This window comes from Mercenaria mercenaria, chromosome 12, assembly GCF_021730395.1.
Source record: "Mercenaria mercenaria strain notata chromosome 12, MADL_Memer_1, whole genome shotgun sequence".
Lineage (NCBI taxonomy): Eukaryota > Metazoa > Mollusca > Bivalvia > Venerida > Veneridae > Mercenaria > Mercenaria mercenaria.
The window spans coordinates 25799367-25814836 of record NC_069372.1 but is presented as its reverse complement, the minus strand read 5'-3'; the positions used below and the strand labels follow the sequence as shown (position 1 = coordinate 25814836).

General features: G+C 35.3%; 1 protein-coding gene across 1 annotated transcript in view; it reads right to left on the bottom strand.

Annotated features, from left to right (window-relative positions):
* Positions 1 to 403: 403 nt before the first annotated feature.
* The window catches only part of LOC123533699 (GATOR complex protein WDR24-like), a 30320-nt gene continuing 15253 nt past the window's right edge, over positions 404 to 15470 (bottom strand). Inside the window, exons 10-15 of the mRNA XM_045315482.2 lie at positions 13453 to 13595; positions 9766 to 9876; positions 8541 to 8670; positions 7970 to 8029; positions 7338 to 7498; positions 404 to 475 (exon numbers count right to left, since the gene is read on the bottom strand). Coding sequence (XP_045171417.2) covers positions 404 to 475; positions 7338 to 7498; positions 7970 to 8029; positions 8541 to 8670; positions 9766 to 9876; positions 13453 to 13595 — 677 coding nt within the window. The remainder of the gene's footprint in view (positions 476 to 7337; positions 7499 to 7969; positions 8030 to 8540; positions 8671 to 9765; positions 9877 to 13452; positions 13596 to 15470) is intronic.

The following is a 15470-nucleotide window of genomic DNA, read 5'->3' as shown; positions in this document are numbered from 1 at the left end:
TGGAATGAAAATGGATCGATAGATATTGTCGATCATGACAACAGAACAAAAAAATTTAAGTATACAAATATAAACAACCTTCCCATAAAAATGCAGTGATCACACATCCAAACACTAAACCTTTAAATTGAATATAAGCTGCTCTGATCAAAATCGGTATCCTATGAGCAAAAAATTAATTTATAGGCAGATAAATAAAATCATACTCTGCGATCAAAATCCAAACATATGCAATTTACCACGCTAACAAACTTCCAGACTGGGTTCTCATATCTGCAAATTTGGCATTTAGGAGTACATTTGAATTTATCATGTTCCCTTTTGATATACCCACATACTTGTACTTCATCCATTTCAAAGTCATGGTGTCAATCTGAGCCCTTTTCCCCATATTTGGAAATTTTCAAGTGGAATAGTCTTCCACGATTTGAATTTCATGCCTCGGATGAAATGCTTCAGAAGGTAGGATCCACTCCTGGAAATAGTAGTCATTATTCACTCATTATGGAATAAATTAGTACTAAATAGGTTATCAAGCTGCACTTCCGGGCTAGTCGGATAATGGCAGAAAGAACAAGAGGACCATAATGGTCCTGAATTGCTCACCTGTCCCCACATGACACAGTATTGAACTGAGTATGACGTCGTTTTTTCTATTATTTGACATAGTGACCTAGTTTTTTAGCTCATGTGATCCAGTTTTGAACTTGACCTAGATATCATCAAGATAAAAATTCTGACCAATTTTCATGAAGATCTATTGAAAAATATGGCCTCGAGAGAGGTCACATGGTTTTTCTATTATCTGACCTAATGACCTAGTTATTGACGGCACGTGACCCAGTTTCAAATTTGACCTAGATATCATCAAGGTGAACATTCTGACCAATTTTCATGAAGATCCATTCAAAAGTATGGCCTCTAGAGAGGTCACAAGGTTTTTCTATTTTTAGACCTACTGACCTAGTTTTTGACCGCAGTTGACCCAGTTTCGAACTTGACCTAGATATCAGTTTCTGTTTTTATTTCATTGTGGACCTATACTTGACATTTTGGTAGCATTTTCATGGAGATTTTTTGGCATTTATAGAAATGTAAACAAACCTTATTTCTCATGTGTTAATACCAAAATTTTAGCTGTCGGTTTGGAAGATATTCCAAAGTGTTGACGTGTCAGACAAAAAATCTCATCTCTCTTAGAAGATACATGACCCCCTACTTTTCTTGGTGTTTTTTCTATGGTTTATAGGTCAATTAAGAACATAAGGCTAGTAATTCTTTTCTAAAATGGGCCTGTGTCACAGTGTGTTACAGCTCTCAGAAAATTTGTTAATTTTATACAGAAAATATAGCAATTTATTTACTACTGTATACCCTTATACTGTGAAACCATTTATATTCAGAGAGAACTACTTTTTATGGATTTTACAGATGCAATAACCCAGGAACTTATATCCCTATAAAAATAAAATTCCCAGTCATTTTATCTTCAAACTAAAATCCATGATTTTATATAAAGTAGCCATTTTGGTAAAAACCATAACATTTCATGCCTATGAAATGAGATGATTCAAGTGTATGCACATTGTTTGATAGAAGGAACACATGTCATAAATGATGACTTCTTGTTTAAAATTTCTTTTCTGTGTAAAATGAAATATTTGTATTATACCGGTACTGTGAACTAATTTATATATAACAAGTGAATGAAGTATTGCCATGCAATACAAAGTCCCCTACTGGAAGGCACTGCAGTATAACATAATGAACTGATATATGTCAATGATGTATATCCAATATCGTACAATATGTTATAACAAAACACTTTGATTAAAATTTGCATACATGAAAAACCTATAGTTGCTTTCATATGTATTTATTCTGGCCAAGTATGAAAAAGTTATCATAATTATATTAAGTTATCTATAGTAACAAAAAAGCAAAGGGAAAAAAAAAAAAAAAAAAAAAAAAAAAAAAAATATATTACAAGTCCACACAAAACTCTTTACCAGGTAGAGAGAGGTCAAAATACATCTAAAAATTCAACGTAACATGCATGTTGTACCACATAATAGTGGTCTCGATTTTTCCCTACGGCCAGTAATAAAAAAATAACAATATAATCTATTTATAGTAAAACAAAGGGAGGTAATTCTTAAAAAAGGGTGCCTCATGGCAATGAACATTTGTGCCAAGTTACATCAAAATCTCTCCATGCATGAAGAAGAAATGCTCTGGACAAAGTCATTCTTAAATTTAACCTTTGACCTCTAAGTATGACCTTGACCTTAAACCTAGAGACCTGGTGCTTGCGCACGACAATTCGTCTCAAGAGTGGTGAACATTTGTGCCAAGTTTCATTAAAATCCCTCCATGCATGAAGAAGAAATGCTCCAGACATAGTCATTTTTGTATCTGACCTTTGGCCTCTGTGTGACCTTGACCTTTTTTTGCACATGACATGTCTCATCCAGGGAAATATTTGTGCCAACTGATATTTAAATCATGCCTTGCATGACAAAGTTATAGACCGGACAGGAAAAAAAAATCCTATTGACCTTTGATCTCAGTGTGACCTTGACCTTTAAGCTAGGGTTCTGGGTGTTGCGCATGACATGTCATCTCATCATGGGGAACATTTGTGCAAAGTAATATTAAAATCCCTTCATGGATGGCAGAGTTATGGACCAGACAGGAAAAAAGCCCTCTTGACATTTGACCTCCAATTGTGACCTTGACCTCTGAGCTAGGGGTCCGGGTCTTGCGCATGACACGTCGTCTCCTCATGGGGAACATTTGTGCCAAGTGATATTAAAATGCTTTAATTAATGACAGAGTTATGGACGGGACACGAAGCAGACCCTGTTCATGCTATGTTAACATCTGACTGCTAAGTGTGACCTTGACCTTTGAGCTAGGGGTCTGAAAGTTGGGCATGACACATCGTTTTATTATGAGGTACATTTGTGCCAAGTAATATTAAAATCCCTTCATGGATGGGAGTGTTATGGACCAGACAGGAGAAAAGCCCTATTGGCCTTTGACCTCCAATTGTGACCTTGACATTTGAGCTAGGGGTCAGGGTTTTGCGCATGACACGTCGTATCCTCATGGGGAACATTTGTGCCAAGTGATATTAAAATCCCTTAATGATTGACAGAGTTATGGACCGGACACGAAGCAGACCCTGTTCATGCCATGCTAACATTTGACTGCTAAGTTTGACCTTGACCTTTGAGCTAGGGTTCTGAAAGTTGGGCATGACACATAGTCTTATTATGAGGTACATTTGTGCCAAGTATTATTATTCAACTTTACAATATTACACACTGTATTAGATCAATTGCAAACATCATATGAAACAGAGCTAATACAAAACATAACTGAGCCAATAAGAGAAAAACAGGGCCAATACGAGAAAAACAGGGCCAATACGGAATTCAAGCATTTTGATTGGTTCAAAAGAGAGGGCCAATACGGAGAAGCCACTTCCGTTAGTTTTTTAAATGACGCCATTTTGTTTTACATCAGAGTTATAGAATACATTTTTTTTTCAAATTCTGACAAAAAATCATCCAACATGTTCATTTAATAACCAAGTATGACTGAGCGGGATGTACGTCTTCAGAGATTACAACAATACTTTCACTTATTCGGTATTGTGTAAAATGCAGGTGTTTCCTGTCAGAAATTCTGGCAGTTGTCAAGGAAAATAATAAGAAAATATGAAAACTCAGATTAATTAAAAGGATGAGACTTATCTTTAACAGACATTTTGATAGCGTGGACTATTTTCGCAATGATAAACAGCGATTCAAATGCTAGAAAATGGATGAATAAATTGGCGAACAAGAGTGTCAGTTGTGAACTGCAAACAATTTCGGATAAGAATTAAACGAGGCATGGGACTATATAATATGTGCTTGGTTGGTTGTATTATCTTGATCAACACATATGTGTATAATTTTGTGTCTCGTTGCTTGCAGCCTAAAAGGAAATGACTTTTAAAGCAGTTTTTATCACAGTTCAAATGATAAGATACTCGCTATAGAAAATAAATATGAATTCCGAAAAATAAGGTAAGTTCTAGTTACTCTTGATTATGTCGCATTAGAAATATCTCTCAAAATTATTCTCAAGTACCTACATACAACTCATTCTGTTTTACTGGCGAAAATGATCATGATTTCTAAAATACGTCTTAACAACTTGTCAAGATTTTTCACCTGAATGCGCATAGCTGCCATAAGGTAACTCACAGAGTTCTCACGGTGTTAACGTCAACAGTTGAAAGTTGAATAATAATATTATCATTAATCAAGCGATTTCATATTGGTCTAGTTATTTGTCCTCAGGCAGTCGTATTGGCTTGAGGCCTATTGGCTCGAGGCCTATGGCCTCGGGCCAATACGACAACCCTTGGACAAACTAGAACTGTCACAGGAGTGACTCATACCATACGGTCTTGTCACAGAAGAATGGCAACCATAAGAAATCTTAAAAATACTTTGGAGTACTTCATCCTGGGCTTCCACATATAAGTAATACTAGTATAATACTAGTATAGTAATACTAGTAAATATATTAAATCTCTTAATATTAGAGATACACTAAAAGTGAATACAAAAAGTGTCTTTCCGACCCATGTTACCACAGAAACATGTATTTACTTTTTACATAGGCCTTATAATAAAAAAGTTAGAAAAATACCTAAAATATTGAAAATCTAAAAATAGGATTTCTAAAAATAGACTAATTCCTGGAATTTAAGGGGAAGAAACTTAGTACAAAAGTTAAGAAAAGGTTACTTCTCTTTGGCTCTAAGCCAATCTGAATGAGATATAGTGAAAATACATCAAAATTAACCTTAAATTCTAGGTAAAAGGGGACACAATTCAAGAAAAATTTGTGTCAGAGTTATGCACCTTGTGTCACATGATGTGGGTGATGAGGTGGAACATCTATTTTAAGTCTGAATCAAATCCATTCAGTAGTAACTGAGATATAGTGAAAATACATCAAAATTAACCTTAAATTCTAAGTAAAAAGGGGCATAATTCATGAAAAATTGGTGTCAGAGTTATGCACCTTGTGTCACATGATGTGGGTGATGAGGTAGAACATCTATTTTAAGTTTGAATCAAATCCATTTTGTAATAATTGAGATATAGTGAAAATACATCAAAATCAACCTTAAATTTGAAGTAAAAGGGGACATAATTCATAAAAAATTTATGTCAGAGTTAAGCACCTTATGTCACATCATCTGGGTGATGAGGTGGAACAAATATTTTAAGTTTGAATCAAATCCATTTAGTAATAACTGAGATATAGTGAAAATACAACAAAATTAACCTTAAATTCTAAGTAAAAGGGGACATAATTCATGAAAACTTGGTGTCAGAGTTATGCACCTTGTGTCACATGATGTGGGCACATGATGTGGGTGATGAGGTGGAACATCTATTTTAAGTTTGAATCAAATCCATTCAGTAGTAACTGAGACATAGTGAAAATACATCAAAATCAACCTTAAATTCTAAGTAAAAAGGGGCATAATTCATAAAAAAATGGTGTCAGAGTTATGCACCTCGTGTCACATGATGTGGGTGATGAGGTGGAACATCTATTTTAAGTTTGAATCAAATCCATTTAGTAATAACTGAGATATAGTGAAAATACAACAAAATTAACCTTAAATTCTAAGTAAAAGGGGACATAATTCATGAAAACTTGTGTCACATGATGTGGGTGATAAGGTGGAACATGTATTTTAAGTCTGGATCAAATCCATTTGGTAATAACTGAGATAATAGATTTCGGGACGCGACGGGACGGGACAGGACGGGACAGGACGGGACGCGACGTGACAAAACTGACTCCTATATACCCTCCTCAAACATGTTTGGTGGGGGTATAATAACAAAGCCAATATGAAATAGCTTGATTAATAACATTATAATATTAAAATCCCTTCATAGATGGGAGAGTTATGGACCGGACAGGAGAAAAGCCCTGTTGACCTTTGACCTCCAATTGTGACCTTGATCTTTGAGGTTGGGGTCCGGGTCCTGCGCACACATCGTCTCATCATGGGGAACATTTGTGCCAAGTAATATTAAAATCCCATCATGGATGACAGAGTTATGGACTGGACAAGAAATTGCGGACGGACGGACGGAAAGACGGAATGACGGAAAAGCGCATTCCTATAGTCCCCGAAACTGGTTTTCAACCAATAGGGGACTAATAACTTTCAATAAATGTGGTTGTTATTGAGATACAGCTTGACACATTTAACCCTTAGCCTGCTGCAGGCGAATTTAACAGCCTTTGCAAACAGCTTGGAACCAGATCAGACGCCGATTAAATCGACGTCTGATCAGGTTCCAAGCTGTTTGCTACTCTGACAATATTTCTTCCAATTTTGGAGCAAATTGAATGAACTTTACAATTTTAGCAGACGACATTTCCAGCAGACGACAATTTATCTAGCATGCTAAAGGTTAACTGCAAAAGAAACTACCGGTATCAACAAATTTTTTCTAAACTAGCTAAATTTATGTCCATAGAACACTGGTTCCCCCAAACTCCTGTCACTGTATGCACAATTCTGACTAATTCAAGGACCATGACTCTGGTATGGCTGAGTGAAATCTGAATTAAAACACCAGGTGTACAACTTCACATGCTGAATAACAATTCTGTGAGGCTGATACTTTTCTAGATATTCACGACACAAATTCGGACAGATCGACAAAAATGGACCATAGTTTAAATAAAATTCAACTAAGACTTATCTGACTTGGGTATGTCAGTAAGGAAGCATTGTGTGAAGTTCCAGTCAAATACATGCAATTGCTACCTAGATATTTCAGTAGGTTTCATGACTAAGAACTCTAATATATGTCGGTGTTACCGAGGTACAGCTTGATACAAATTTTATACATGTAGGTTGAAAAAGAGCCATAATTTACATTTAATTCAACCAAGATTCATCTAATTTGCTCAGTGCAGGTCTGATGACTAGAAAGCTCTGTGTGAAGTTTCAATTCAAAACATGTAGTTGTTTCTTGAAAGAAGGCATGCAAAATTTTTTAAGCTGAAAAAGGACCATAATTTACAGTAAATTTAACCCAGTATTATCTAACTTAGTAGGTGTGATAACTGGGCAGTTTTTTGTGAAGTTTGATTAAGTTTCAATCCGTGCAATGGTTACAGACATAGAGCCTTGCACAAAGAATTTTAACCAAAGTTTGTTGCCAACTCTGGCACAGGTGTCATTAAATGAAGATATACTGCACAAAACTTATTTCTGATGTTCCAATAATTTTTACCTGTTTGGTGTCACTAAAGTCATTAATTTCTGCTATATCAAAACTGCCAGGTTCACCGTCACCAAAGAAGATATCCCAGTCTGTGTTTATCTGTCCTCTGGCAATATTTGATAACTTAGAATCAAACATTTCCTTATCATCAATCTCTTCATCAGAGTTACCTGTAAAAATGAAAAAAGTTTGTAAATTAAACAAGTGTAGTAGGACGGCATGCTCGACCATTGAAATGCCTTGTCATTGAATGATGCTAAAATAAAGAAATGGTAGACATAAACAAGTATCAATTGGGCACCAATATTGAGTTATAAGTTATATTTCCTCTAGGATATATGATCGAAAAATTACAAAGTTAAAAAAGGGACATAACTTTGCAAAAGAGCAAATCAGAGTAATTGGACCTTTGTATTTTCATATCACCACAGGAAACAAGAATGCTAAGTTTCAATGAATTCCTACAAACCAGGTTACATACAAAATCTAAACTTAAATTTGCTGAGATGAAAAAGGGACATAACTTGTGAAAAACCAAAACAGAGTTATGGAACATGCACATTGCAATTTATATTATTCAACAGAACTGAGTTACCAGCTTACATACAAAACTAATCAATATCAAAATGCAAAAGTGTTACCTGAAGTGCCATCCAGATTTTTCTCATCAACATCTGTGTCTGGCTCTTTTGTTTGCTTGCCTGTAATAGATAGGATTAAGGATTGCATAAAATATTGATAACAATTCCAAACTATAAGGTGACAAAGGCAAAACACTTGGACTGTCAATCTAGATGACTCTGGTTTGACTCTTGACCTGGGCAACAGGATTTCTGAAAGGTTTTTCATAACATTTCCCACTTACACAGTACTAGTTATAGCTGCAGTTCTGTTTTGGTGCTCTTTATCAGGCACATTGAAGAACCATGCAGATTGTCTATTCAAAAAAGAGCTAGGCTATGTTATCTAGACATGTTACAAGAATTCACCTAACCATGAAGGTTATTATCGTAATTATTTTATCAATATTACTTTTCGTAAGGACTACTTTTTGCATGGATTGCTTTTCGAAAGGACTACTTTTTATATGGCTACTTTTAGTAAAGACTACATTTTAAATGGACTACTTTTCATATGGACTACTTTTTGTATCTTCTCGAATATTATAATTTCACAGTAAAGAATCAAAAAACTAGTTGCATAGATGCTTACTTTTATCTATATCAATCTTCTCTGTAAGTCCTGATGACATCACTGATGATGTTCGGTTCATATGGAGATTCTTGTTTTCCACGATAGGAGTACAATATAATGTGAGCACCAACAACCAGGCCTGAGCAACCTGAAAACATTACTGATTTTTTTGATATATCTAATATGACTGAGGTCTTATTATTATCCATATCATTTTGTTCAAGTTCCATTTTCTAGCGGCGGTCTAGGTTTAAGGTGTTGGCCATTCAACTGTGAGGTTGTGGATCTGAGCCTCTCTCGGACACATCTCTGCAGGAGTGTAAAATTCCACTCACTCACGCGCACTGGTGAGTAAAATGTCAAAATAGGATGAGTGGATCTAGCTGTATACTTGATCGACAGGGCGCATACTTTTTGCACTGTAACTTTAACAAAATGCAACAAAAATATATTTTGAATTACCTCAAGAAAAACGTTAACAATCTTTGAGTTGGTAAACACTTTAAGAAACAATTGCATGTAACCACAATGATTAACAGGTGTCTGCTAGACTGATTATTATTGTTTGCAACCATCACAATACCGTAAGCCAGTCAACATAAAAGATATTTTATCCAAATTAATTTTATTATCATCACTGTTCATTTTCCAGTATTTTTTCAAGCATGGCTTCAACTTAGAAACAAACCGACATCCGTAAGCCATTAAGATAGCTGTCATTTAATTTGGTGAGTAACTGTTCACTAAAGGGTGAGAAGATTCAAATTGCTACTAGTCCTACAGATCTTGTCGTTGGAAATTTTTTTTTACATCACTACTCTGGATACCACTCTAGGAATGGGGCCACTGTGGCTGAGTGGTTAGGGTCACTAACTCTGAATCATTTGCCTCTCACAATTGTGCATTAAAACCTTGCTTGTGGTGTAGAGTTCTCTAATGTAAGGAAGCAGCCCAGCTGGCCAACTGAAGGTCTGTGGTTCTACCCAGGTGCCTATCCAAGCTGAAACTAATGCTCAAAGAGTCAACTGGGGATCTTTCTCCACCATCAAAAGCTGGGCAGTTGGTGGCTAACCTGAAACTGTGTCGGTGTAGTTTTAAACCCAACAACAACAACAACAAAGACAGGACCCACAAACACGGGCATATGATTGGATACAGTCTCTTCAATATTATTTCTCAATATATCTTTAGCAGCTCATACAATATTATTATTCTTTCTTTGAGAGCAGAGGAAACAACATACCTGTCCTCTATGCAGGGATTGAGCAACTTTAGAATTGTGTTTACACAAGTCTTCAACTGGAAGTCCTGTAAGCTTGTAATTCCTCGCCGACTCTACCATCCATGATAATTCCTAAATAAAGGGGGAAAAAAAATCTTTAAGTTAATGATCCATCATATACACCATGTAATTCTAATAAAACGCCTCAAATATTCATTAATTTTTTGTCAGTCAGCAAAATTAAGTACCAATAAACTTGAATTCTAAGAAGTTAGTCGCAAGTAACGTAACATTTGCTGCCCATATTTTGAATACTTGAGGCAGTCAGCAGTAACTATTTTTAAAAGAGCTCCATAGAATTTTCTCACATGCATACAGTCAAACCTCTATCAAACAGCCAGCCAAGGGAATAACACAATATGACTGCTTGAGGCAGGCAGTTGATTAAGTCGGGTGGAAATTATAATTATTATTATAATGGCAATCAGGAAAGTTAGACTGGCTGCTTAACAAGAGCTGTCGGAGGACAGCAATGCTCTACTATTCAACAGCCTTGTCAACTGAAAAAATACAAGTAAAAAAATGGGCACAATTTTCTAAAAAGGCAAAACAGAGTTATGGAACCTATGCAGTGTAAGTCAGTTCTTCACAATGAATAAGTGCGTGAAGTTTCAATCCATTCCTTTAAGTGGTTACTGAGATACCAGCTCACATACAAAACTTAACCAAATCGGGACGACGACGCCAATGCATGGGTGAGTCAATAACTCTACCTATTCTTCGAATAGTCGAGCTAATAAATTGACTGCTTAATACAGGTACCTACTGATGTAATTTTAACTGTGTTACAATTTTAAGAAAATCTTTGTAAAATTTAGGAATTTAGGTTTATTTAATTAATAGTAATCATGCAATATTTACCTATTAACGTAATTACTTGTAAAACTTATTTTTAACTACAACAATTATATAACTGTAAATGTAACCACTGCAAATTGTGGCCTTATTTTGCAAGGTCCAAAAATAAACTATATCATTCTTATGGTCTCTGCAGGTGGTAGATCTTTTAATTTATTTTTAAATTATCTTTAAATGACAAAAAAATGTATTTTCCCAACTACAGAAATGTTGCAAAATCAAAACTTTTTTCCCTCGAAATTTAATAAAACTTTTGCATGGAAATATTACTTTTCTGCTAACAAAAATATCCTTAAAATTTTAAATCAATCTACCAACAAATAAAGCAAAAATTTAAACTTTAAAAATATTTTTTGTGTCAAAATGGCCAAACCACCAAAATTGATTGCTTTGAAAGTTTCAAAAATTCCTATCACCATCCTCAGAGTTCTTTACAAGGATGTGTAAAATCAACAGTATTACCTTATATTTAAAGAGAAAGATGGGAAAACCTTGGTATGGAAAAGGTGGATCAAATAGTAGAAATGGAATTTAAGCATGCAAAAAAAGCCCGTAACAAAGCAATAAAGGTGCATTTTATCAAAAACAAAAAACCTACTTCAACAAACTTTATGATTTTAGACACTCGAACCATACAATAATTAAGTTTTTATACAAAGAATGTGAGCAACATTTTAAAGATTTCTTGCATAAAATGTTAAGGAAGCTTCACTGTACAGCACTCTCAAATAATACAGCAAGCAGCTATGCTATAACTAAACAATGAGACTCCAGTCTCGATTTTCAATTATAAATTCTAACACTTTTTTTTATTTTATAAATCATTGTTTATATTTTAATAATACATGCTAACAGTGATGTTACATCTACCTGCTTGTTGCCGCCAAGAAAAAGTGCTTCGATATCTAATCTACTTTTCTTCATACAAGACATATCATAATCAAAATAATATATAGCAGAAGCATGTTTAAATTAATTTAAACACTCCAATTTGTTCTATACCCTATCAAATAGTTCACTTAGATAGATTTTAAATAGATTAAAACACACATCTGCTATACTATAATTTCTTAAATCTAGTGATAGAAAGTAACTGATGCTCTGGTGCAATAGCAGAGATTTCATGAAAACAAAATAAGCCAAGCATTAACAAACAGCAAGTCCATCCTTACCTTAAATTCAGTAAAAAGAACAAAACATCAAGCTTGCATGCTGTCAAACTTTTTATTTTGCATTTTATTTATCAGAAGAACCCTGACAGAAAAAAAGTCACATCTAGATATTTTGTACTGCTTACTATTTTGCAGGTTTTTTTTTAATTTACCCCTTTGAACACCGAAGCAAGTTGAAAAATTTCTAACTACTAGATAGTTTAATTGTTGTTGGGTTAAAACCTTACATCCGATAGGGGAAAGTATATATGACTTCATGTACAGTAACTGGCTATATTAGGCTAGTATGTGATTATTAGAAACAATTTTGAAAGGCAAGCTTTAGCAAACCTTCTATTCTTTTTTTTTTGTCATGAGCCTACTTATCTAATATTGCAAACCAGTGTACATGCAATTCTTTTATTATAAATTTCAAATGTTAGAATATGCTATTTCAGCAAATTTACATCAAATTTACACAAGGCATGTGAAAATTAAATCTGAAAATATAGGTTTTTTTAGGAAAACAACAATATAAAATTATTTCCCATTTAGTTTCATCATATGAGCCGTGCCATGAGAAAACCAACATAGTTGGTATGCGAACAGCATGGATCCAGACCAGCCTGCGCATCCACGCAGTCTGGTCAGGCTCCATGCTGTTCGCTTTTAAAGCCTATTGGAATTGGAGAAACTATTAGCGAACAGCATGGATCCTGACCAGACTGCGCGGATGCGCAGGCTGGTCTGGATCCATGCTGGTCGCATACCCACTATGTTGGTTTTTCCATGGCATGGCTCATATGTATTATCATAAGGTTATGCATGTTTCTTAAAATATATATTTTTTTAATTAAGATATATATACAAAGTGCAGCTATAAATTGGTGGTCTTTAGTACAAGTGAGGTTATTGGCCTCATCTTACACAAAAAAAAATTTCAGCAGTTTTCTTACATATGGAAACTAAACAGACATACACATGTACTTGTATATTAATGACAGTAAAGCTGTGATAAACTAACACATTATCCTATTAACAGTACAATAAGCATGTAACTGTCATTATACATTATTCTCAAACATACAGGTTTGTGTGTGCACCTTACACGTTTAACGAATTTTTGTTTTTTCTGCTTCATGTGAGTTATAAGGTATAAACAGGAAATTACAGTCCAAACATTCAATCTATCATCAAAATTTCTCTCTTCCAAATAGAATATGTTTACAGTTCCATTATACTTTTAATATTATGTTTAAAAACAAATGATGCAGCTGTCCAAATACAATATAAGCCTAACAACATGGTTTGAAAAGCACTACATTCTATGTTGCACATGAAAATATACAGTCAAAGCCATAAATTGGGTGTGTGTGTGGGGGGGGGGGGTGTAATAGAAAACAAATTGAGTCAATAAAACTTTCTTTTGTATAAATCAAATTTTCAAATCTAAGACAAGTATGCTAGAAAATAATTACTGAAAACAGTAAAAAATGATAATTTTAGACACTTTTTGTTCAAAACAAAAAATATGACAGGCCAATTATAAACAAAGTCATTTTGACCCTTTAAATAACTGACTGTTATGTATAAATCTAGGTGTGACCGTTAGTGATAAGAAAGCAGTATAGTGGTGTACCTCTATAGGAACTACCTGTCCGGTGTCTGAGAACACCTGCATGAAGGCCGCAACATCAACAAAATGGTCGTTCCGTTCCGTGCTCTTCTTGTTCAGTAGGCCAGACATTATCCCACCTCCTTCAGAAATCAAGCTCAATTTACCTGGAAAAAAGCTGCAATGTTTCAACCAGAAAATGTGAAACCATTCATATTACTGAACAACTATCATTTGAGCCGTGCCATGAGAAAACCAACATAGTGGGTTTGCGACCAGCATGGATCCAGACCAACCTGCGCATCCGCGCAGTCTGGTCAGGATCCTTGCTATTCGCTTTTAAAGCCTATTGGAATTGGAGAAACTGTTAACGAACAGCATGGATCCTGACCAGACTGCGCAGGCTGGTCTGGATCCATGCTGGTAGCAAACCCACTATGTTGGTTTTCTCATGGCGTGGCTCATTTGCTGTTGCATCAATCCATGAAATTAAATCTCAATGAACAAATTGTCACTTAAGCACAACAAGAGGACCATGATGGTCCTGAATCGCTCACCTTTCCCCACAAGACCCAGTGTTGAACTGAGTATGACGTCGTTATTTCTATTATTTGACATAGTGACCTAGTTTTTGAGCACATGTGACCTAGATATCATCAAGATAAAAAATTCTGACCAATTTTCATGAAGATCCATTGAAAAATATGGCCTCTAGAGAGGTCACAAGCTTTTTCTATTATTTGACCTAATGACCTAGTTTTTGAAGGCACGTGACCCACTTTTAAACTTGACCTAGATATCATCAAGGTGAACATTCTCACCAATTTTCATGAAGATCTCGTGAAAAATATGGCCTCTAGAGAGGTCACAAGGTTTTTCTATTTTTCGACCTACTGACCTAGTTTTTGACCGCACATGACCCAGTTACGAACCTGACCTAGATATCATCAAGCTGAACATTCTCACCAGTTTTCATGAAGATCCATTGAGAAATATGGCCTCTAGAGAGGTCACAAGGTTTTTCTATTTTTAGACCTACTGACCTAGTTTTTGACCACACGTGACCCAGTTTCGAACTTGACCTAGATATCATCAAGGTGAACATTCTCACCAATATTCATGAAGATCTCATGAAAAATATGGCCTCTAGAGAGGTCACAAGGTTTTTCTATTTTTAGATCTACTGACCTAGTTTTTAAGCCCACGTGACCCAGTTTTGAACTTGACCTAGATATCATCAAGGTGAACATTCTGACCAATTTTCATGAAGATCCATTGAGAAATATGGCCTCTAGAGAGGTCAAAAGGTTTTTCTATTTTTAGACCTAATGACCTAGTTTTTAACCCCACGTGACCCAGTTTCGAACTTGACCTAGATATCATCAAGGTGAACATTCTGACCAATATTCATGAAGATCTCGTGAAAAATATGGCCTCTAGAGAGGTCACAAGGTTTTTCTATTTTTAGACCTACTGACCTAGTTTTTGACCCCACGTGACCCAGTTTCGAACTTGACCTAGATATCATCAAGGTGAACATTCTGACCAATCTTCATGAAGATCTTATGAAATATATGGCCTCCAGAGAGGTCACAAGGTTTTTCTATTTTTAGACCTACTGACCTAGTTTTTGATGGCACGTGACCCAGTTTCGAACTTGACCTAGATATCATCAAGGTGAACATTCTGACCAACTTTCATAAAGATCCCATGAAAAATGTGACCTCTAGAGTGGTCACAAGCAAAAGTTTATGGACGCACGGACGGACGGACGGACGGACGACGGACGCCACGCGATCACAAAAGCTCACCTTGTCACTTTGTGACAGGTGAGCTAAAAAACTACGTCACATATAAACCACTTGTAATTTTACATGTTATCAGTGCATGCATGTTTCAATAAACAAAGAAACATATACTTCACACTGGGTAATATTAACAGTGGTTTTATTTTCGCTAATATTCAAGAATAATATCATTTATGAATTCAAAATATCCGTGAATATTAAGGTACTGCTACTGGTAACGGACCTGTAATGACC